Source organism: Triturus cristatus, chromosome 9 (assembly GCF_964204655.1).
Source record: "Triturus cristatus chromosome 9, aTriCri1.1, whole genome shotgun sequence".
Classification (NCBI taxonomy): domain Eukaryota; kingdom Metazoa; phylum Chordata; class Amphibia; order Caudata; family Salamandridae; genus Triturus; species Triturus cristatus.
Genome location: NC_140592.1, coordinates 1,144,771,730 through 1,144,792,127, shown reverse-complemented (window position 1 = coordinate 1,144,792,127; position 20,398 = coordinate 1,144,771,730). Strand labels below are relative to the sequence as shown.

At 47.0% G+C, this 20,398-nt stretch overlaps 1 protein-coding gene across 1 annotated transcript in view; it reads left to right on the top strand.

Moving 5' to 3' along the window:
- SPTBN5 (spectrin beta, non-erythrocytic 5) overlaps positions 1-20,398 on the top strand; it is a 1,776,766-nt gene that overhangs the window by 1,584,812 nt on the left and 171,556 nt on the right. The window contains exon 60 of the mRNA XM_085627084.1: positions 17,616-17,833. Within this exon, the coding sequence (XP_085483210.1) occupies positions 17,616-17,833 (218 nt within the window). The remainder of the gene's footprint in view (positions 1-17,615; positions 17,834-20,398) is intronic.

Genomic DNA, 20,398 nt, shown 5'->3' with positions numbered 1-20,398 from the left:
GGTCTTGCCTTATATATGATTTTCAATTTTGCAGAGTATAACATCATTTTATGTATCTTCATTACGCAGAGTTTTTGCTTAACCTGGTTGAATGTTCTCCTTCGTTGTACGATCTATGTGTAGTTGGAGAAGACAAGTATTTTGTTTGAGTCTAGGCAGAGATCGCCAAGGCCCTTTACCTCACAGAGGATCAAATCTTGATTTCTATAGTTTAAGAAGCGTGCTATCATGCGGCTAGGTGAGGTTCCAGAAGGGGACTTCTGCAGTAGTGCCCTTTGCACAGGAACAGGGCCATCCCACAGTTGCTGCAGAGTCCCAAGATCACCAACAGGCAGGGATGGAAATCCAGCAGGCTGCCAATCCCGAATGTGGGTCGGATAGCACCCTGTGAACCTGCTCCATCTTCGGGTTTGGAGGGGCATACACCCACTGCATCCGCAGTAGGCCCGACTTCATCGCTCCAGAGAATGGGGTCACGCAATCCCTGCGGAGGACCCCCGGCCAGCAGCCCAGCTCCAGGTAGCAGTTAGGGCTGTTCACGGCCTTCAAGTCTGTGCAGAGCCTCCCATACTGTGGTAGCCCCAGAGGGGGCAGCAATGACCAGTTCACTGGCCTCTGCAATCAGGGGGTGGGGGGCAGTACTTGGCCCAACGTGAAAGGGGAAAAAAGGCCCTCAAGTAGCCGGGATGACATTACTGGCCATTATGCTGAGGCACCGGGTCCTTATGGTTTGTCGCACCAGGCCATGATTCACGGCTTCACAGCTCATAGGCTGGGGCATCCCTTCTCTTTCAGGACCCTGCCACTGTGCCAGCAGGCGTGTCTCCACACTGTTTTCCTAGTGTCTGTCCCTCCCCTCACAGCCAGACTGGGAGAAACCCATCAGGTCGCGGCAGATCTGGCCCGGACTGGCTCATCAGTGCCTCATCCTCACTTGGGTCTAGTTAAACTTTTGGGGACCCTGGCGACAGTGGCAGCCGTCTCCTCAAATCAGAAAACGGAGGGCCAGCTCAGAAATTCAGGCATAGGAGCCACGGTTCAGTGCGTGCGGTAAGTCATCTCACCAGGCCACGCACCCTGGACATGCATTTTAATTATCATCATTTGCATGGAACCCTGAAAGATGAAGAAACTTGTTTCAGGAACACTCAGTTCTGTGTAATCATTATCTATATATCTATATATGAACTGATTAAATCCTTGGGGACCTATTCACAAACTGCATTTTGTTGTACGTTCATTAGTACTGCAATAGGACCACTAAACACCCCACACAAATGCTATTCACTAACCTACATGCGGAGGACTACATCTACACCTACACCTCTCCTATCGTTTATGTGTCTCAGCCCCAACTGTCGTGATCCCCGCACATGTAAGTACAGCCATTTAGGAGTAATTGTGTCAGGCAAAGAGAGAGTGGTTGGAAAAAGGGAAATAATGACAACTAAATGGGAGGAATTAAGGGAGGCATAAGGATGGCTTTAGGGTGGGTGAAGGAGAGTTTTAGGAAGGGACATGCAACAACCCACAAAAAAGGTAAGCCCATTGCTATTCACAAACTGCGCTTCTATAGTTACTGCCGCTGAAAAGGACCCGAAACAGTAGTGAGTGAACTCCAACTCAGAGCTGGATTAAGTCTAGCACCACACAAGGACAACCACTGGTACTGCAACGCCCTTCCATAGAAAAAAGTGACAGCAGGGACTTAAAATTAAAGCCCATAGGAACTAATATTTTAAAAAATGAAATTATTTCAACGTTTTAATAATATAAATATATTTAATTTATTATATGTATAAATAAAACATTATCAGTTTATTGTAAAATATGTTAATAACCTTCTTTAAATGTAAAAAGTAATGTAATTTTCATAAATTAAACGTACTGTTATACATTAGTTCAATGCATAACTTTTATTCTATGCATTACTCCCTAATACATATTTTTTGCAAACTTAAACTTTTCCTTATACTTTACCATGGGGACTTGAGGAAGAGTCTGTGCCATCTTGCAATATCCTGAGCCAGTCTATGAAGGGGCCCCATATTTTTTTGGGTCTCGAGGCCATTGGCATGAGCTCCAAAAAGATGGTTAGTTGGGTATGGCTAAAAGTAATGTCTTGTATCCATGCCTTACTCGTAGGGGCATGTTTGTCTCCCCAATGTATAGATACTCTTCGTTTAACGAGCAAGAGTAGCATGGCATGTAATTTATGGTTCTCTTCCAGGGAATACTCATGAATAGTCATAAGCACTGAATTATCCCCGCCCACATGCAGGACCCCGGAGCATATACAAAAATACATACATATGTGTATGTTTAGAACCACAAGTACATAGTACTTCCAAAAACATACATATATACATGTATATACACATAAATATGAAGCCTTTATTAGGTCCAATAGACTGAAAAGCTAAAATTACATGGATTTCTATTATAAGAAAATAATATCACATGTAAATAATGTAACATAGAACATACACTGCAGTAGTGTTCAACCACAACCCTTTATTTTCATAAAAGAAAAACAGGTAATAGCAGGCAATTGGTTCTTAGGCTGCACGGAGACTGCCCTGCTATATATGGTTGAACACCTGCGCTCCGTGCTGGACACCGGACAAACAGCGGCACTCCTCCTGTTAGACCTGAGTGCCGCCTTTGATACGGTGTCCCATGACATCCTGATGCGGCGATTAGAGGAAGCTGGGGTTAGGGGGTTGGCATTAGGCTGGTTCCGCTCCTTTCTTTCCAACAGATCCTTTCAGGTTGCGATACCACCCGGTAAATCCACCTCTCACCCGCTCACTCTGGGGGTTCCTCAGGGCTCATCTCTGAGCCCCACTCTCTTTAATCTTTACGTGAGGCCGCTGGCTGCTGTAGTCAAAAGCTGGGGCTTGACAATGGTTTCCTATGCGGATGACACGCAGCTGGCGGTCACACTAAGTGGGGACTCAGCTATGGACGCCCTCAACTTCTGTGAGGGGTTGCGCTCGGTGGCCAATTGGATGAATCAGAACTGTCTCCAATTGAACACTAAGAAGACAGAGGTGATGGTGTTTGGGAAGCTTCCTGGATGTTGGAATGATAGCTGGTGGCCCCCCGAGTTAGGAATGATCCCCTCTCCTGCAATGGAGCTAAAAAACCTCGGGGTTTGGCTGGACCCTTCACTTAGTTTCACCTGCCATACTAAGAAGGTGGCTGCCTCTTGTTTCGGCATTATTAGGAGCATTAGGCCGGTGCTCAAATTCTTTGATGCCAGTACTAGACAGCTGGTGGTCCAGGCCTCGGTATTATCCAGGATAGACTATGCCAGTGCTCTGCTTGCTGGCACGAACAAGGCTGAACTTCTGCGGCTTCAACGAGTGCAGAATGCCGCCACAAGAGCGATATTTGGGTTGCCCAAACGTCGCTCAGTGTCCGGAGTACTGCAAACTCTCCACTGGCTGCCGGTTGCGCGGCGTATTGAGTTTAAGGTGCTGTGCCTGGCCTTTAAAATTTTGAAAGGCTTGGCTCCACCGATTCTCATGAATCTTCTTACTCCGTATATCCCTTCTCGCTCTTTGAGATCGTTGGGCCAGAACTTAGCTGTTGTTCCCCGTTTTCTGTTGAACAGGACTGGAGGCCGCTCCTTTCGAGTAGTAGCCGCCAAGCTCTGGAACGCTCTTCCTTATGACACCCGTGCTTTGGAAGACTTAACCAGGTTCAGAGGTGTCATCAAAACGTTTCTTTTTAATAAAATTAACTAAACCTGCTGCATTTCGTGTTGTTGTGTTCACCTTTCCTGGCGCCAGGACGCCCCTTGGCTGGGGCAGCTGTGCGCGGTACAAAAACCAGTAACATAACATAACATAACATAGATGAATAATCATCACCGTATAACAAACAACTGGCACCGTGTCTTTAAGGCTTCAGAGAACCTGGATACCGTGCCTTTAAGATCTCTAGGAGCCCCCTGCTCCCAACATGCACCACAGGTGACAGTTAGGTCAGCTCTTTTTTCCGGCTCCTTCTGTGAGGATCCTGGAGCTTGAGCTCGGTCTTTTTTGACTTTTTCCAGTCAGAAAATGATTTTCTACAACTTTATTCAACATTTTTCTTTGCTGGTATTAGTTTCTAACTCTTTTCTGACAATTTTACTTTTTTTTATGTCAGAAATGGCAGATTAGTTTAACAAATGTCCTTCCTGTGGGAAGAAAATGGAGAAATCCGACTCTCACTCTGTATGTATTGTGTGTTTGCCATCCTCACAAAATCCACAGAAGTGTTACTACTGTCAACAATTTTCGAAAAGAACTCTACGTGACAGAGAAAAGATCCGACTTCATGCGTCAATGGAGAGAGGAAAAACCAAAAGTGGCCTTGAGTCGCATCCCAAGAAGCCCTCCTCTCATGGACAACACAAGAGGTGTCAATCTGCTTCCCCCGCTTCCAAAAGAAAGCAGATTCCAGAGTGCTGGCCGTCAGCGTCAAAATCGGCGTCAGGAAAAGAAGTAAGTCATTCTACGACGTCAAGGGACAGATCCCCGTCGAAGAGACGAGAACCGCCGTCGACAAAAAGTAAGTCGTCGAGAGGATCGGCGATGAAAAATCTCTCTCCGACCCACAGACGGTCGACGTCGAGGGCACAATCGCCGGCGAGGAAGTCGACGTTGAAGACACATACCTGCCGACGTTCGACATCGAGAAGACGGTTACGGTCGCCGTCGAGGATACCGACGTCGAGAGCATCATCAAAGTGACACGAATCTTCAAGTGTGTCTCCACAGCGTTCGACGTCGGTGGTGACTTTATCGTCGAGGGAGAGAATTGTTGCCACTTCAGGAGACGCACCAGAAAAACCAAGATCGACGTCGAGAACACGGCGGTCAAGAGAAGTGTCATCTTCTCCTGGAATTAACATTATACAAATCACACCGGAGGGATCTCCGGCTCCAAGAGAAAAGTATCCTACTAACTTATCTCTACAATGGCTAGAAAGTATACGACACTGGAAAGTGGCACCTACAGTTCCGGGCGCGGAATTCTACAAGTCTCTGTTGCCATCCAGAGTCTCTGGGGGACCCCCTCCACGCAGGTCCCCAAGAAGGTCTAGATCACCTGTGGAAAGGCGTTCAAGATCAAGAAGGCATTCAAGATCTCGCCATTCTCCTACTCCTAAAAGAAGACATAGATCTCCATCATCAACTACGTCTACAAGGTCTTCCATTAGAGATTACTCACCTACTCTATCCACGACACCTCCGTCCAGGGCGTCTCCGATAGACGATCTCAGAACTTTTAATGAAGTCCTTTGCAGGGGTGCCAACAAGCTAAACATCACTATGTTTACACCTCCAGTTTCAACGTCAGTCATCTTTGACACTCTTCATCATAGGTCTTCTGCAAAGCCTCTGTTGCCTTTGGTGCCAGGTCTGCTACAACCAGCAATGCAGACCTTCCTTACTCCGGCCACCGTGGGTTCAGTTCCCAAGCGGATATCCAAGAAATATAAGGCTCCAGAGCAGGACCCGTTTTTGCTATGCGTAGACCCACCTCCAGACTCAGTTATAGTGGCTGCAGCCAGGAAAGCACATTCGGCTACATCTTCTTCTACTGCCCCACCAGAGAAGGACAGCAAAAATATAGATTCTCTGGGCACACGAATGTGCAATACATCGGCTTTGGTGATGAAGGTGGTTAGAGCTTCCGCCCTGCTGGGTCGGTACGATAGATCTTTCTGGGATTCTTTGGCGAGATTTACAGAGAAGCTGCCAAAGGAAGATCGACAGGACTTCTAGGAGATCTTACAAGAAGGCGGACTGGCAGCTAATCCGATTATCAGTGCAGCCGCAGATGCATCTGACTTTGCGGCCCATGGATACTCGCATGGCATCTGCTCAAGGAGATCGGCATGGCTTCGTCTTACAGGACTAAAACCTGATGCACAAAGAAGGATCACGAACCGTCCATTCAACGGATCCTCTCTGTTCGGTTCCCATGCAGACGACGAAATGTCCAAGATGAAGAATTACTTGGACACTCTGAAAGCTGTTGGCTTAGAAAAGCAGAAAGAGTTTAGGCGTAGATTCCGTCCCTATGATCGACGTTCCTCTCAACAGAGGGTTCAAACCCCTTATTGGAACACGCAAAATCAGGGTCAAGGTCAATCCAGGTCCCATTACCAACAAAGAAGACCTGGATGAGGGAGAGGATCTACAAAACAGCAACCTAATAGTCCTAAACAATCAGCAAAACAATGAGTGATGGCTTCATCCATGTCCGTGGGAGGAAGTGTTATGTTACACCTGGAGGCGTGGGAGAAACTAACAAAGGACAAGTGGGTTTTGAATATTGTGCAGAATGGCTATCTGCTCAGGTTCAAATCCCCACCACCATCAGTTCCTCCACAGCAAAGGCCTCTTCAAAGACAACCCTTGTTACAAGCAGAAGTAAATGTTCTCCTACAAAAACATGCTATAGAAAAGGTCCCTATTCCACAAAGAAAGGAGGGGATTTATTCTCCCTATTTTCTGGTGCAGAAAAGAGGTCTTACCAGAGAATACAGACCAATACTCGACTTAAGAATGCTGAACAAATACATTCGCAAAGAGAAGTTTCGCATGTTGGCTTTACATCAAATATTCCCTCAGCTTCATCAGGGAGTTTGGATGTGTGCTATAGACCTGCAGGACACATACTTTCATATTCCGGTGTCCATAAAATATTGCAAATTTCTACGATTCCAAGTGTCTGCCCAACACTTTCAGTTCAAGGTTCTCCCGTTCGGGCTCAAATCAGCCCCCAGAACGTTTTCCTAGTGCATGGCAGTGGTGGCAGCTTTTCTTCGCAAGCAAAGGATATTCATATATCCCTATCTGGATGACTGGCTTCTGAAGAGCTTGTCACCTGCTCTGCTTCAGAGTCATCTCTCGTACTGCCTGCAACTACTAAACAGGTTGGGCCTCCATGTAAACTACTAGAAATCAATCTTCAACCCATCTCAGAAGATCCACTATCTGGGTGCCTTACTGGATACCGCAGAAGCAAGCGTGTGTCATTCGAAGGAGAGGTTGCCCTCAATTCATGAGAAATGCAGCAACCTTCTTCTCACAAGGTATCCCACAGTCAGGCAGGTGTCATCACTGCTGGGATCAGTGGCATCATGCATCTTCATCGTACCAAATGCCAGACTAAACATGCGTCCGTTGCAGCAATCTCTGGAAGACCAATGGATGTGTCAGGGCATTGGGAGGATCAGCTGCTTCTCTCCCAATCGGCCGAGGAATCCATCAAATTGTGGATGAAGAGATCAAATCTGATGAGAGGAGTTCCCTTTCACCTGGACCATCCTACACAAACGATAGTCACGGATGCTTCACTCCAGGGATGGGGTGCTCACATGGGGGTTCTTCAAGTTTAAGGCCTGTGGTCAGAGACAGAACAAACTTAGCATATCAATCTCTTAGAGTAAGAGCAGTGCAGTTTGGCTCTCAAATCATTGTACCTTTCACTCCAATCTCAGTACCTTCTGATCCAAATGGACAACACGACCACCATGCATTACTAAAACAAACAGGGGGGTAACCGATCGAGGCCTCTTTCTCTAGAGGCTCAAAGCATCTGGAAGTGGCTTCTTGCAAGAGACTTGAACATTCTGGCAATGCATCTCCCGGGGACTCTCAACGTCCTGACGGACACCTTGAGCAGAGAATACGTCGAAGCTCATGACTGGTCGCTAAACGACGAAGTCATTCAAAGCATCTTCCGAAACTGGGGAACACCAGACATCGACCTGTTTGCAGTAAACGCAAAATGCCCCATCTTCACATCCAGGTTTCCCTAACCAGGATCTCGGGGCAATGCCCTTTTGATAAATTGGTCTCATACATTACTGTACGCCTTTCCACCAATTCCGTTGATTCCCAGAGTGATCAATGAGTTTTACAGGACCAATTCCAGAATGATTTTGATAGCTCCGGAATGGCCACATCAGTGGTGGTATCCGGATCTCCTTCAGCTATCAGACGTCCCGCACAGGAGGTTACCATGTCGTCCAGATCTATTATCCAAGAACGAAGGGAAGGTGTTCCACCCCAATCTCCCATCCCTACGGTGGACGGCATGGCTCCTGAAGTCCTTCAATATGGGCATCTAGATTTAACTCCAGAATGTATGAACACTCTAGACAGTCCTATGCTTTTAAGTGGAAGCGGTTTTATTTATGGTGCACGAACAATGGACATGATCCCGTACGGGGTCAGGAACAGGTGCTTTTACCATATTTACTGCATTTGGCCAAATCTGGTTTGAAATTTTCCTCTATTAAGGTGCATCTTTCAGCTATAACAGCGTATAGAAAATCCCCTCATCAAATTTCCTTCTTTAATATCCCTGTGGTCAAAAATTTTCTCGAGGGATTAAGGAAGGTTAACTCTCCAGTTAGAGCTCCTTCGCCACCTTGGGAGCTTAACATTGTGTTAACAAAATTGATGGGTGTTCCTTTCGAGCCTATTCACAGAGCTTCTTTACAGCATTTGTCATGGAAAGCTGCGTTTCTCGTGGCTATCACCTCTGCTCGCAGAGTGAGTGAGATCCAGGCACTATGCTGTAAAGAGCCCTATACTGTTTTTCATGCAAACAGAGTGGTTTTAAGAACACATCCGAGTTTTTTACCCAAAGTGGTCTCGAATTTCCATATTAACCAGACAATCACTCTCCCCACTTTCTTTCCGAATCCTTCAAATCCTCCGGAAAGGTCCCTCCACTCTTTGGATATTAAGAGGGTTCTGAAGTTTTACTTAGACAAAACAAAAAGCTTGAGGAAAACGGACCGACTGTTTATAAACTATGGGTCCATAAATACTGGTTCTGCTGCTTCGAAAAGGTCTATCTCTAGGTGGATAGTGTCTTGTATATCCTTGTCCTATCAATTGGCCAATAGAGTCCTTACTGGCAAGCCTAAGGCCCATTTTACCAGGGGGAAGGATTCTACCACAGCTCTTCTTAGAAACATTCCTATGGCCGAAATTTGTAAAGCAGCCACATGGCGCTCAGTGCATACTTTAACGCCCCATTACTGTTTGGACTCTGATACACAGGGGGATGCCTAATTTGGGCAAGCTTCACTCAGAAATCTGTTTGGATAATTACTTGTTAGATGCTGTGTTAAAAATTATTGTTACTGATTGCTCATCCGCGAGAAAGTGGGTATGGGCTTGCTACTCTATTCAGTGCTTATGACTATTGATGAGTATCCCCTAGAAGAGAAGGATCAGTTACTTACCTGTAATCCTAGTTCTCTTCTAAGGGTATACTCATCAAAGTCATAAGCACCCTCCCACCTCCCCGGATGAGCATTAACAGTATGGTTATGTGTTATTTGCATCTGATATCCTGGTTCTTACATGTTAGTACGCCATACAAAAAGAACTGACCTAACTGTCACCTGTGGTGCATTATGGGAGCAGGGGGCTCCTGGAGGTCTTAAAGGCACGGTTTCCAGGTTCTCTGAAGCCTTAAAGGCAAGGTGCCAGTTTTTTGTGATAAAGTGACGATTATTCATCTATGCAGCCTAAGAACCAATTGCCTGCTATTACCTGTTTTTTTTAATGAAAATAAAGGGTTGTGGTTGAACACTACTGGAGTGTATGTTCTATGTTACATTATTTACATGTGATATTATTTTATGTATGTTTTTGGAAGTACTATGTACTTGTGGTTCTAAACTTACACATATATATGTATAATTTAGTGCTTATGACTTTGATGAGTATACCCCGGGAAGAGAACTAGGATTACAGGTAAGTAACTTATCCTTTTCAGCCGTGGTGCCTTTGACATATCCTAATAAGCTGAGGAGCGGACACGGCTCGCCCGAAGTCCCAAGCATCTCCTGTATTTTACTAAATACTTCTGCTCAAAAGGCTGCAATGGGTGGACAGAACCAGGACATGTGCATGAATGTAGCAGGGGCATGGCCACACCTCCTGCAGTGCACATCAGATCGGACACCTATATGATACAGTTGAGAAGGGGTTCTGTAGTACCTATGTAGGTACTTAAAATGAATTAGCCTCAATTTATAGTTTGGTGAGAGCATTTGAAGTTGGCTACAGCAAAAAGTCCAGACCTCATCCGTTAGTTGGCCATCTAAATCTAAATTCCAAGTGTTCCTAGCCTTTGGCACCGTTAGCGGTGCTGTAATTTGTACAGAGTTATATAACCGCGTGATTAACCTGCAGGGGGATGGGTTTGTAATCATCTGTCCCAGTGCAGGCAGTGGAGTGGGAGGGCTCGGAAAGGGGCTATGTAATTGTCTGCATGTTGCTCTAATTTTATAGTATAAAAACAACTCAGAGAAGTTCCTAGTGCCCTCCTCTGTAGTACCCGGCAGTTCGCAGAAGGTATTGCCAGGATAAAGATCTGCAAAGGTCTCCAGGACCATGGACTTTGCCAAAGATATGCTCCCGCTGTCTGCCAATGCCGGGATCATGGGGTTACGTGCGAGTGAGATAGAAGGGGCATACAATATCTGCATGCGGGCTCTGGCACGTAGTTTATCCCAGGCCCAGCGTAGTGTCTCAACAGTGTTGATGCCATCTCGAGATCTACGATATGTCTGGCAGATAGCCACACGGAGGGGAGTTGGGGCAGCCACGTCCATCTCCACAGCCACATGGGGTTGGAACGGAATCGGGTGCAGCCAATAATTTAAAAATTGAGCTTGCGCGCAAACGCAGAAAGCGGGATGTCTGGGGCTCCCAGCCCATCCTGTGTGAAGAGGAGCGTGAGCAGCTCCCAAGAGACGTGCGCTTGTTTCCCAGACCATAGATATCAGCAGCCACAGAATGGACTGGAAAATATCCCTGGTGAGCGGGATTGAAATGTTAATAAATAAATATAGATATTTGGGCAAGACGACCATTTTAGCTATGGCAATCCTGCCAGCTAGAGATAATGGCAATCAGGCCCACTCTTTGGCTTTGCCTGTCAACCATGAGATCGCACATCCGAAATGTAAGTTCCAAATTTCTCGGCTCAGCCAAATGCCCAAATATTTTACCGGGCCTTCCGCCCATTCCAGTGGGTGATCCAGATCAAAAGGCTTAGTTGTGGTTTTCGTTCAAATCTGTTCTTGTAACTGTAAGTAATTAAATCGTTTAGCTTTGCATGTAGTGCTCTCCTGACAAACTTCTCCAACTTGTCAACTTCAACCCTCCCCCCACCCACACCAACCCCCCAATTAGGTTGTGTATTACATCCGCCCTGTGAGAAACAACGTAACAATGTGCTCCTTATTAACACCTGGTAGCAGAACTCTGGAGCTCTCTCCGGAGGCGTGGGCTAACCGTCAATCAGCCCTGCCATAAGGCGGGGTCGCCGAGAATAAGAAGTGAAACCAACGGTATGTGAATTAGACGTTTGAGCTCCTAGGGAAGCTCCCCCTGCGGAGTGAGTATATGGTAGTGCAATGATTCCCTCAGGACTCTGAGATATAGTATGTTCAATGATTCAGCAAAGTATAACAGGCGTTTGACAGCAACCAAAAACAATGATCAGTCATTATCACTGAGATTTTTGCCAGAGTTCAGAGTCTTTGTAGGTTTTGCCGCTCGTCGCTGCCCGCATACGTGCTTAGCAAACTTCATGGCGGATTTTGCGTCAGTGAAGAAGTGGACAGTGCCGTCATGAGAGACTTTTAATTTAGCCGGGTAGAGTAGTGCATAGGGTATATCCGCCTGCAAGAGCAGTCGCTTGATAGGTACAAACTCTCGATGTGCTGCTTGTACCATGGGTGTGAAATCAGGAAAAAAGGATATATTACCTTTATGTTGGATAGTCCCACTCTCCCTGGCCAGGCGCAGTACAACATCTCGATCCCGGTAATTCACAGCCGGGCCAGGATCGGAGGGGGGACGGAACCCACCAGCGGCCTTGGTCCCAGCTTGCGGTGCGCTCTTTCTACAATGAAGACAGGGGATAGATCCGCTCCAAACAGTTCACATAAGAGCTCCTCCACAAATGTCACCATTCTCTGGATTGCTGTCGTTTCAGGCACCCCCGTTATACGGATATTATTGAGCATGGATCGGGCTTCCATGTCATCGTTCTTAGGTCTGATCAGCGTTAGGACTTTGTCCAGCTGCAGCAGTTGTTCTTTGGCCTCGACCTGAAAATCACGTGCATCGGAAGTGCGATTCTCGAGTTCATCCAGTCTATTCTCATGCATATCTACATGCTTTCGGACCTGATCCACTTGAGAGGTGAGGACATCGAGTTTGGTATCTATAGTCTTTAGGCTTGATCTCATCTCCAAAAGAAGTGCGCGAAGATCTTCCCCCTGATCGTCAGTATTGGTTGTGGCAGGATTATCTTCCTCTCCTTCTGTTCCAGAGTCCATTTGCCTTGTCAGCCTCTTGTTCTCTAAGGAAAGTTTTGCTTGCTTGGTGTTTAGCTTGCCCATGCTCATGCCCCGACGCAGACCGTGAGTGCAGTCAAGAATTTAAGCAATCTGCTCCACTTCGACTGAGCGTAAGGTGCTCCCAGCAGTCCACTTGCAAGTTACAAGTGTCCGTGCCCAGGGGTCAGCAGCACTAGTGTTAACGGCTGCCCTGTAGGACATCTATTTGCTCAGGAGCCTCAGTAGGGAATATCCGGCCTGGATTCGTTCGCTCCACACCGAGAGCTTCCACTGCAATCTCAGTAATGCACCGCGGGCGTCTCCAGCTTTTCCCTGTAACAGTGGATCGCTGTGCACAGTTATATGGGCTTAACAATGCCTCTCAGCGCCCCTTTGGGCCATCAATTCATGGGTCACTCTGCACCGCCATCGCAGCGCATTTTCCAGCCCATCTTTGGCCGTGCGACTTTGCGGACCCCCAGGTGATCGTCTCAGCGAGACCGTGATATTTAAGAGTTGTGTGCCCAAGAGGGGTTGCCCCCCAGCATCCTCCGTGGCGTGCCCTCATTTAATATAGGTCCTGGCAAGGAGTCCAGAGAGCCGCTCCGAAAGGGCTTCAGGGCGCAGGAGAGTAAGTCCTCTGTTATGTGCTCCATCATGCGTCCAAGCGCGCCTCGTCACAGCCTTGACAGGAGCCCAGGTGCAGTTATATCATCTATGGCAGGGCGCACAGCCAGCGATGCTCAGCGCTCTCCCAAATGTCGGGGCGAGTCTATAAATGAGAGCCCCTGGTAGTATGTTTCTCCCGCTCAACACCTCACCTCTTCATATGTTCCGGGCAGCTCTGTCAAGATGTTTCCAGCAACGGGCGGGTTGTCTGTTGACCCAAGGCCTCTCCAGAGTACCCCGGCGCCGGCACAGGAACTGCCACACAAGTGCTGCCGGATACCTGCTTCTCCGTGCTGCGTCTCCAAAATGGCGGATCTTGGCTTCTCGGGCTTCTATCTCAGGGGCGCTCACAGCCACCGGCGCTCACACCCAGCCGGATCTGCTCGGGTTGCTAGCTGAGCCCCGCGCCGCCCCCACCTGAATCTCAGTGTCTCAGATCAGTGCGGACGCCCAGCAGGCCACACAGCCCGGCGAGCACCGGTAGGGCCGCCCTCCGCTGTCGATCCAGGGGTCTTGCAGAGCCGCCACCCTCTCTCAGACAGCGCCGATGTGTGCTCCGCGTCGTCAGGAACACCAGGCTTACATTTCCTGGCGTCGTTGGTCCCACAAATGTGCGGATTACTAACGGATTTTAGTCGCGGCTGGCAGAGCACACTCACAGAGTGGCCATCATGTGTCTGAAAAGTTTCAGCCCTCCGTCCATCATCTCTTTGAGTTTTCTTAGTTTGCCCTAAATTGGTGGGGAATGCCCAGACATGGGTCCCTTGCTCACGTATCACGTTATTTCAATCAATGGCAAAAAATTACCACAGACAAGTCGGTCCTGCATATAATAAAGTATGGCCATACCCTCGAGTTTGTCCCAGTACCACCTCCTCATCCACCAAAAAAATCTCTACCATCCCGTCTTCAGTTACTTAGGAAAGAGGCATACGTCATGCTACAAAAAGGAGCCTTAGAGAGAGTGCCACGCTCTCAAAGGTTAATGGGTTTCTACTTCCACTTTTTTCCTGTGAAGAAAAAGTCGGGAGAATGGCGTCCCTCTGGACCTCAGAAAGCCCAACAAATACCTACAGAAAAAATCCTTCCGCGTGGTGACTCTGAACCATTCAGATTTTCAGGCCAGTCTTGATTTGCAGGATGCATATGTCCATATTTCTATCCATCCCAAACACTAAAGGTTTCTCAGTTTCACTGTGGCAGGCACTCACTATCAATTAAAGGTCCCCCCTTTCGGGCTCTGCTCAGCTCCTTGGGCCTGCAGATTTTCCTGTATCTCGACAATTGGCTAGTGAAGGCTCCTTCTCTTCACCGGGCTTCGGAAGCCATATCCATCAGCCTACAACTGTTTAGCTCTCGGGGGCTTTCAGTCAGCTACCAGAAGTCCGTTCTCACACCCTCTCAATGGATAACTTTTCTCGGAGCAACTTTGGATACGCTCCAAAACAAGGTATTCTTATCCACAGAAAGGCAAGACACCATATTATCGCTGGCTCACAATTTTGCCAAAAAAGAGTTTGCTTCTGTTCATCTCCTCAACATCCTCAAAATCATTTCTCAGCATGATGTCCTTGGCTATCCTCATGGTGCCCCATGCATGCCTCAGAATTAGACCTTTTCAAGAGCAGCTGGACAGACAGTGGCTTCAAGTGACTGGATCATTCCAGGACATTATTTAGATCACTTCGATAATAAAAAAACACTTCCTTGATGGCAGTCCATCAGCAATCTCTCTGTGGGTCTGACATACCTCTCTCCACTTCCAGAGTTTGTTCTGACCACGGATGCCTCATCAGAAGGCTGGGGAGCCCACCTTCGAGACCTCCAAGTAATTGGGAAATGGAGTCTTGCTCCAAAATGCACATTAACTTCCTGGAATTTCCTAGCTCTTCAGACGTTTCTTCCCAGAATACGAGCATCCTCTGTCCTCAGTTGTACAGACAACACCACCTGCATGCACTATCTCAACAAGCAGGGAGAAACGAGGTCTCAGATTCTATCCTTAGGAGCCCAAAAGATATGGGAATGGGCATTGCTACACCGAATCTTCATCAAAGTGGAAGATCTTCCAGAAGTGAGAAACAACCTATCAGACACCTTGAGCAGAATAGGTCAAAAATGTTACAAGGGGGAACTCGATCAGCTAATTCTCGATGCCATCTTCCGGAAATGGGGAACACCCAACTCAGACCTCTTTACCTCTCAAGAGAACCAAAAATTCTGGTTCTTCGCCAGCTGGGAACCTCAGAGAGGGTCATGGGGGAATGCGTTATTGATAAGACGGTCATTTGTCTATGCTTTTCCCCTAATGCTCTGTCCTTTCCAGAGTTCTAATGAAGATGAAACGAAACCTGTTCCCTGAGCTACTCCTACTCTCTGAATCCAAGCCTTATCACCTTCCAGTGATAACAACTCTACTGACCATGAGCAAGGGATAAATCCTGCACCCACATCCAGCCTCCCTTCAGGTGCATGCTTAGCACCTGAATTCAATTAATTCAAAGACTTAGACATCCCCCAGGACTGTAGGGATGTTTTGTCCAGGTCTAGAGCTGAGTCCGCCAATAAAACGTACAGATGAAAATAGAAATGTTTTTGTTCTTGGAGCCTTCGGAATGACATTCACCCTCTTCTCCGGATCAAGTGTTGTCTTATCTACTCTCTGTGGCAAAGTCCGATCTTGCGTGTGCATCAGTGAGAGTCCACCTCACAGCCATCTCTGGATACAGGTGTACTTCTAATACTTCCTTCCTTTGTTCCTCTCATATCATCAAACAATTCATGAAAGGATTAGTTAGGACTTTTCCTCCCATTCTGCCCCCTCAACCGGAATCGTGTCTCAACATAGTCCAATCTCAACTGATGAACCCACCTTTTGAGCCAATTCACAAAATAGAACTCAAGTTCCTGACTTGGAAGATGGCATTACTTCTAGCTCTTACCACTGGAAGGAGAGTAAGTAAAATCCAAACTTTCACTGTAAGAGAAACTTATTTACGATTCACAGAGAACTACGTTTTAATGAGAACAAATCCTAAATTCATCACAAAGGTTCCAAATCAGTTTAACCTTAATGAGCCTATTGTCCTCTGCACATTTTTTTTAATCCATCCTCTCTACCAGAGAAGTCTCTTCACTCTTTAGACGTTAAAGGATGTGTTAAGTTTTATTTGCAAAGAACTAAACAACTACGTGAAACAGATCAATTGCTGGTCTCACATAGACCTAGAAGACTGGGTGCTTCAGTCACAAAGAGAACTATTGCAAGATGGATTGGTGTGACTATTCAGCTCTGCCATACTACAGCGGGTAAACCGCTCACAGTCAAGGCCAAAGCACATTCAACAAGGGCAATATTCTCTGCTACTGCTCTGTTCGCTGGCGTCCCGTTGGACAAGATTTGCCATGCCGCAACATGGAAGAGTGCACATACTTTCACGCTGCATTATTGTCTGGATCTGGCTACTTACAGTGACTCAGCTGTAGGACAGGCGGTCTTACAACATCTATTTCAATAAGGTAAGCCACTATTCTTAGAGGTATTTTCCTTCTTCATTTATGTGTTTTTACTATTATAAAGTTCTAAGATACTGTTTTGCTTTCCCAATATGTTAAGGTATATGCATGTATATTAATACCCACCATCCACTAAGGGTATTCAATTTTTGCTTCTATGCTTGTGTGCCTATACAACTGCTATGTACTCTGATTCAAGCATGTGAATCTATGAGATATCCAATACTGGAGAAGAAAATTAGTTACTTACCTGTAACTATGGTTCTCCAGTATTGGTATCTTTCATAGATTCATATGCAACCCACCCTCCTCCACTGAGAGGCTTCCCTTATTTCCTCAAGTATATTGTTTCACACTTGTGCTTGAAAATCTGAGGAACTCAGCCTCTCTTGGGAATGTTCTACAGGGTGCTGTCGCCTTATTGGTTGTTGTTCAAGTTAGGTTCTTTTTTACAAAAGAAAGTAGATAGGCTATTGCAGTGACTGCTTATTGCATTGTAGCCTATTATAGTATTATCTACTGCTTTTATAGTAATACAGTGGGACTCCCACTACGACGACGGGGATGATTCAAGCATGTAAATTGCACAAAACTGGATAAAGGACATGGAAGTATCTTCCCCACTATCCAGCCCCTCCTCTGGGAGGGAAGCCTGAATTTTTCCATCCCTGTCCTTAGGGTACTTAAGAGCTTTCCTGTGGGTGGGTCCCTAGATTTGTCATGAGACAAGGTTTAGATCAAGATACTACTTAATCTTCGACCGTCTGGGCACTTTGGACTTCACTGGACTTCACTCTGGGCACCAAGGCTGCAACTGGATAGCATTATCAACTGCTTTTATAGTAATACCGTGGGCCTCCCACTACGACGTGGGGGATGATTCAAGCATGTGAATGTATGAAAGATACCAATACTGGAGAACTATAACTATAGGTAAGTAACTAATTTTTTGTGTATTTCTGCATGTTAAACGGTGAAGTGGATGCTTTGTAAATGACAATGGAGGCATCTGGGCTACATTTGTGGTGTCATGCTTTTATTGCAGAGAGACCTTGCGGCCATCAAGAAGGAGGTGGAGCGGGTTCACAGGGAGGCTCAACGTGTAAGCCAGGAGTATCCGCAGGTGAAGGAGAATGTGGCAGAGAGGCTGATTGAAGTGAAGGAATGCTGGGAGAAGCTGTTCAAGAAGTGCCAGGAGAGGAAAGAGAGACTGGTACAGGCCGAACAGGTCCAGCTCTACTTCAATGAATGCAGAGAACTCATGTAGGTGACCCTTTCATGTTAATTTATTTGAATTTTTGGGCACACTAATTCCAATGTTGGACTGCAGGGGACCAGTGGGAAATCACTGGGGCTAAGGGCCTAGGATCCCTGGTGTACAGTGGCACACTCACACTAGTGGTCAGCTTGGTACTCATACATACCAACATAGGAAGCCATTATAGTGTTCTAGTGTTGCCAAGTCTGACAACCCAGCTTTGCCTGCCTGTGTGCAGTGTGGATTGGGTGCAACCTTTCATTAAATGTATCAGTAGAAACGGAGATATGTAATTTTAAAGATTTGAGTGAAAATAGCACCAAAAAGCACAACGCACTAACAGGATATCTGGTCGTGCCAGACCGGGTGAAAGTCACAAGTTCAGGCCAACCGTGATGGAGCGCAAACTGGCTACAGGGACCCAGTTAGGCTCACTGAACAAGGTACCTCCAATCATGGTTTGTGGAGCATTGCAAGGGTCCTTGTCGACAATGCACTGCGCAGCCGAAGTGGTGCGTCCGTTCCGAGATGCAGCAAGACTGCGATGCCAGCTCCTGTGTTGTCGTGGAGGATCCCGTCAAAAAGGGCTTGTGAAGCAAAGTCCAGCATCGAGGATGCGGCATGCCGTCGGGGCGATGCATTGGTTATGATGCTCTTCCAGGCTGCGATGCGGAGTCCGGTCATCGTTGATGCTGCTGTCGACAAAGGATTAGAGGGCTTGCACCAAGGATGCATTGCCCAGCTGCAGTTCCGATGCTGTGTTGGGCTGAAATGTGATGTGGGTCTTTGCAACGGTTTTGATCCATGAAGCAGCGGCGATGCATCGATTTTGTTCAGGATTGAGCCATGCAGCAGAGGCTATGCATCGGTTCCGATAGATCCACAGAGGATGGCAGAGCACCTTATGCTGACTTCCAAGGATCCAGGACTAGGGTGGCACCGCTTGGCAGGGTAGGTTCACAGATGGCAGAGTCCAAGTGGAGAGGGACAGGATGTGGCCTAAGGGCTAGGGCCTCGACCTCAAATCTGGGGAACCCGGTTTGAGTCTCGGCAAATACGTTCAACGTCCTGTGGTTCTGGGAAAATCACTTAATCTTCCCGTGCCTAACAAAAAATGAATGTGTCTGTCTGTAACGAAACTGGTGCTCATGTAAAGCGCTCTGATACCTGATACTTTCGGGTCAAGTTCGCTATATAAAACTCGGACAAAAAAAAAGTGCTGGGTTCAAGGTTGTGGGAACCTCCTATTCCTGAGGCTCTAGTCAGGAGGCCTGCCAAATAGCCCTTGGAGTCACTCTGCTGTTCCCAGGTTCAACAGATACAGGTCTAGTCCTTCTCTGCAGGCAAGAGGGCAGCAGGTAGTAGGTCAGCACCGTACTGCAGCAGTCCAGCAAGGCAGTGCTCCAGCAGGGCAGCAATCCAGCAGAGTGGCAGTCCTTCAGCAGCACAGCAGCCCTCTTTCCTGAGCCACTGCCTCCTCCTGCCCCAAGGAAAACTCTCCCAACAAAAATCATTTTGATTGAGAATCAGGCTTTTTCTAAGGTAGAAAAAGTTGCCACAAACTTTTTGAATTCCTTCATAAAACATTCTCCGAATAAACTGCCTTGGCCAAAGAATCCCACCTCGTAGAGAGGTCTCTTAATTTCAGGTCGAACTTTATGAGAAGGGACCTCCATCTTTCTGAGGATAGTGCGTTGGCCAGCATGCATACTGCCTTTTGTGCGCATCCTGACCCCATGTCTACGGGCATGGGGTATCCTGTAAAGTGGGCAAATTCCAAAGTGACATCACCTTTTTTTGGGGGGCATACTGACTCCCAAAAGGGTGTCGGTTTCCGCATATATTCCCTTTTGTAGAAGGTTTTGTGTAATCTGTTGAAGCCTTCCAGGTGCCCTGTGTCATGCTTACCATTCGCCTTCTTAAGGCATTGGTCCTCAATCTCCTTAATAAGGTTTAGTCTTAGGGGCCAGGGCCCATCCTCCGCAGGTTCAATGTCTTCTAGCCATCAGTTTCATAGCTGTTCGTTGATCACCCTAAGAGCTTCCAGTGTGGTCAAAGAGAGGGATCTATCCACTCTTGGTGTATTTGTCAAACAGGGGGGCATTCCTCCCCATCATACTAATGGAAATATTCATGGTTCCTGGAGGATTGTATATTATAAGAGTGGGAGCCAATTTGATGACTGTGTCGCCTTTACACTGCTGGGCAGCACCTCCTCACCTTTGCCTGCAGAAAATTGTCCACTTCAAATTTTCCTGATGGAGAAAAACCTTTCCACTATAAGATGTTGTGGGAGTGGGGACTTAAATGGGAATCCCAGGGGCTACTGTGTCCACGGAGTCGAGAATTCCCTGCAGCGCCCTGTGACTAGCGCGAGGCTCACTCACCTTGTCCCAGTCACAGGAGAGTCCGCACTGAGGCAATGCAGATGAATGTTGAAGAATAGAGCCACCTAGGTCCCTGATCAGACACAGAGACCCGATGCACTCAGGCTTTACGACACAGGCCCTACCACGCCACAGCAAAACACTAGTGTGTCAAGTTAAAATACCTATAAATAGTGAATACAG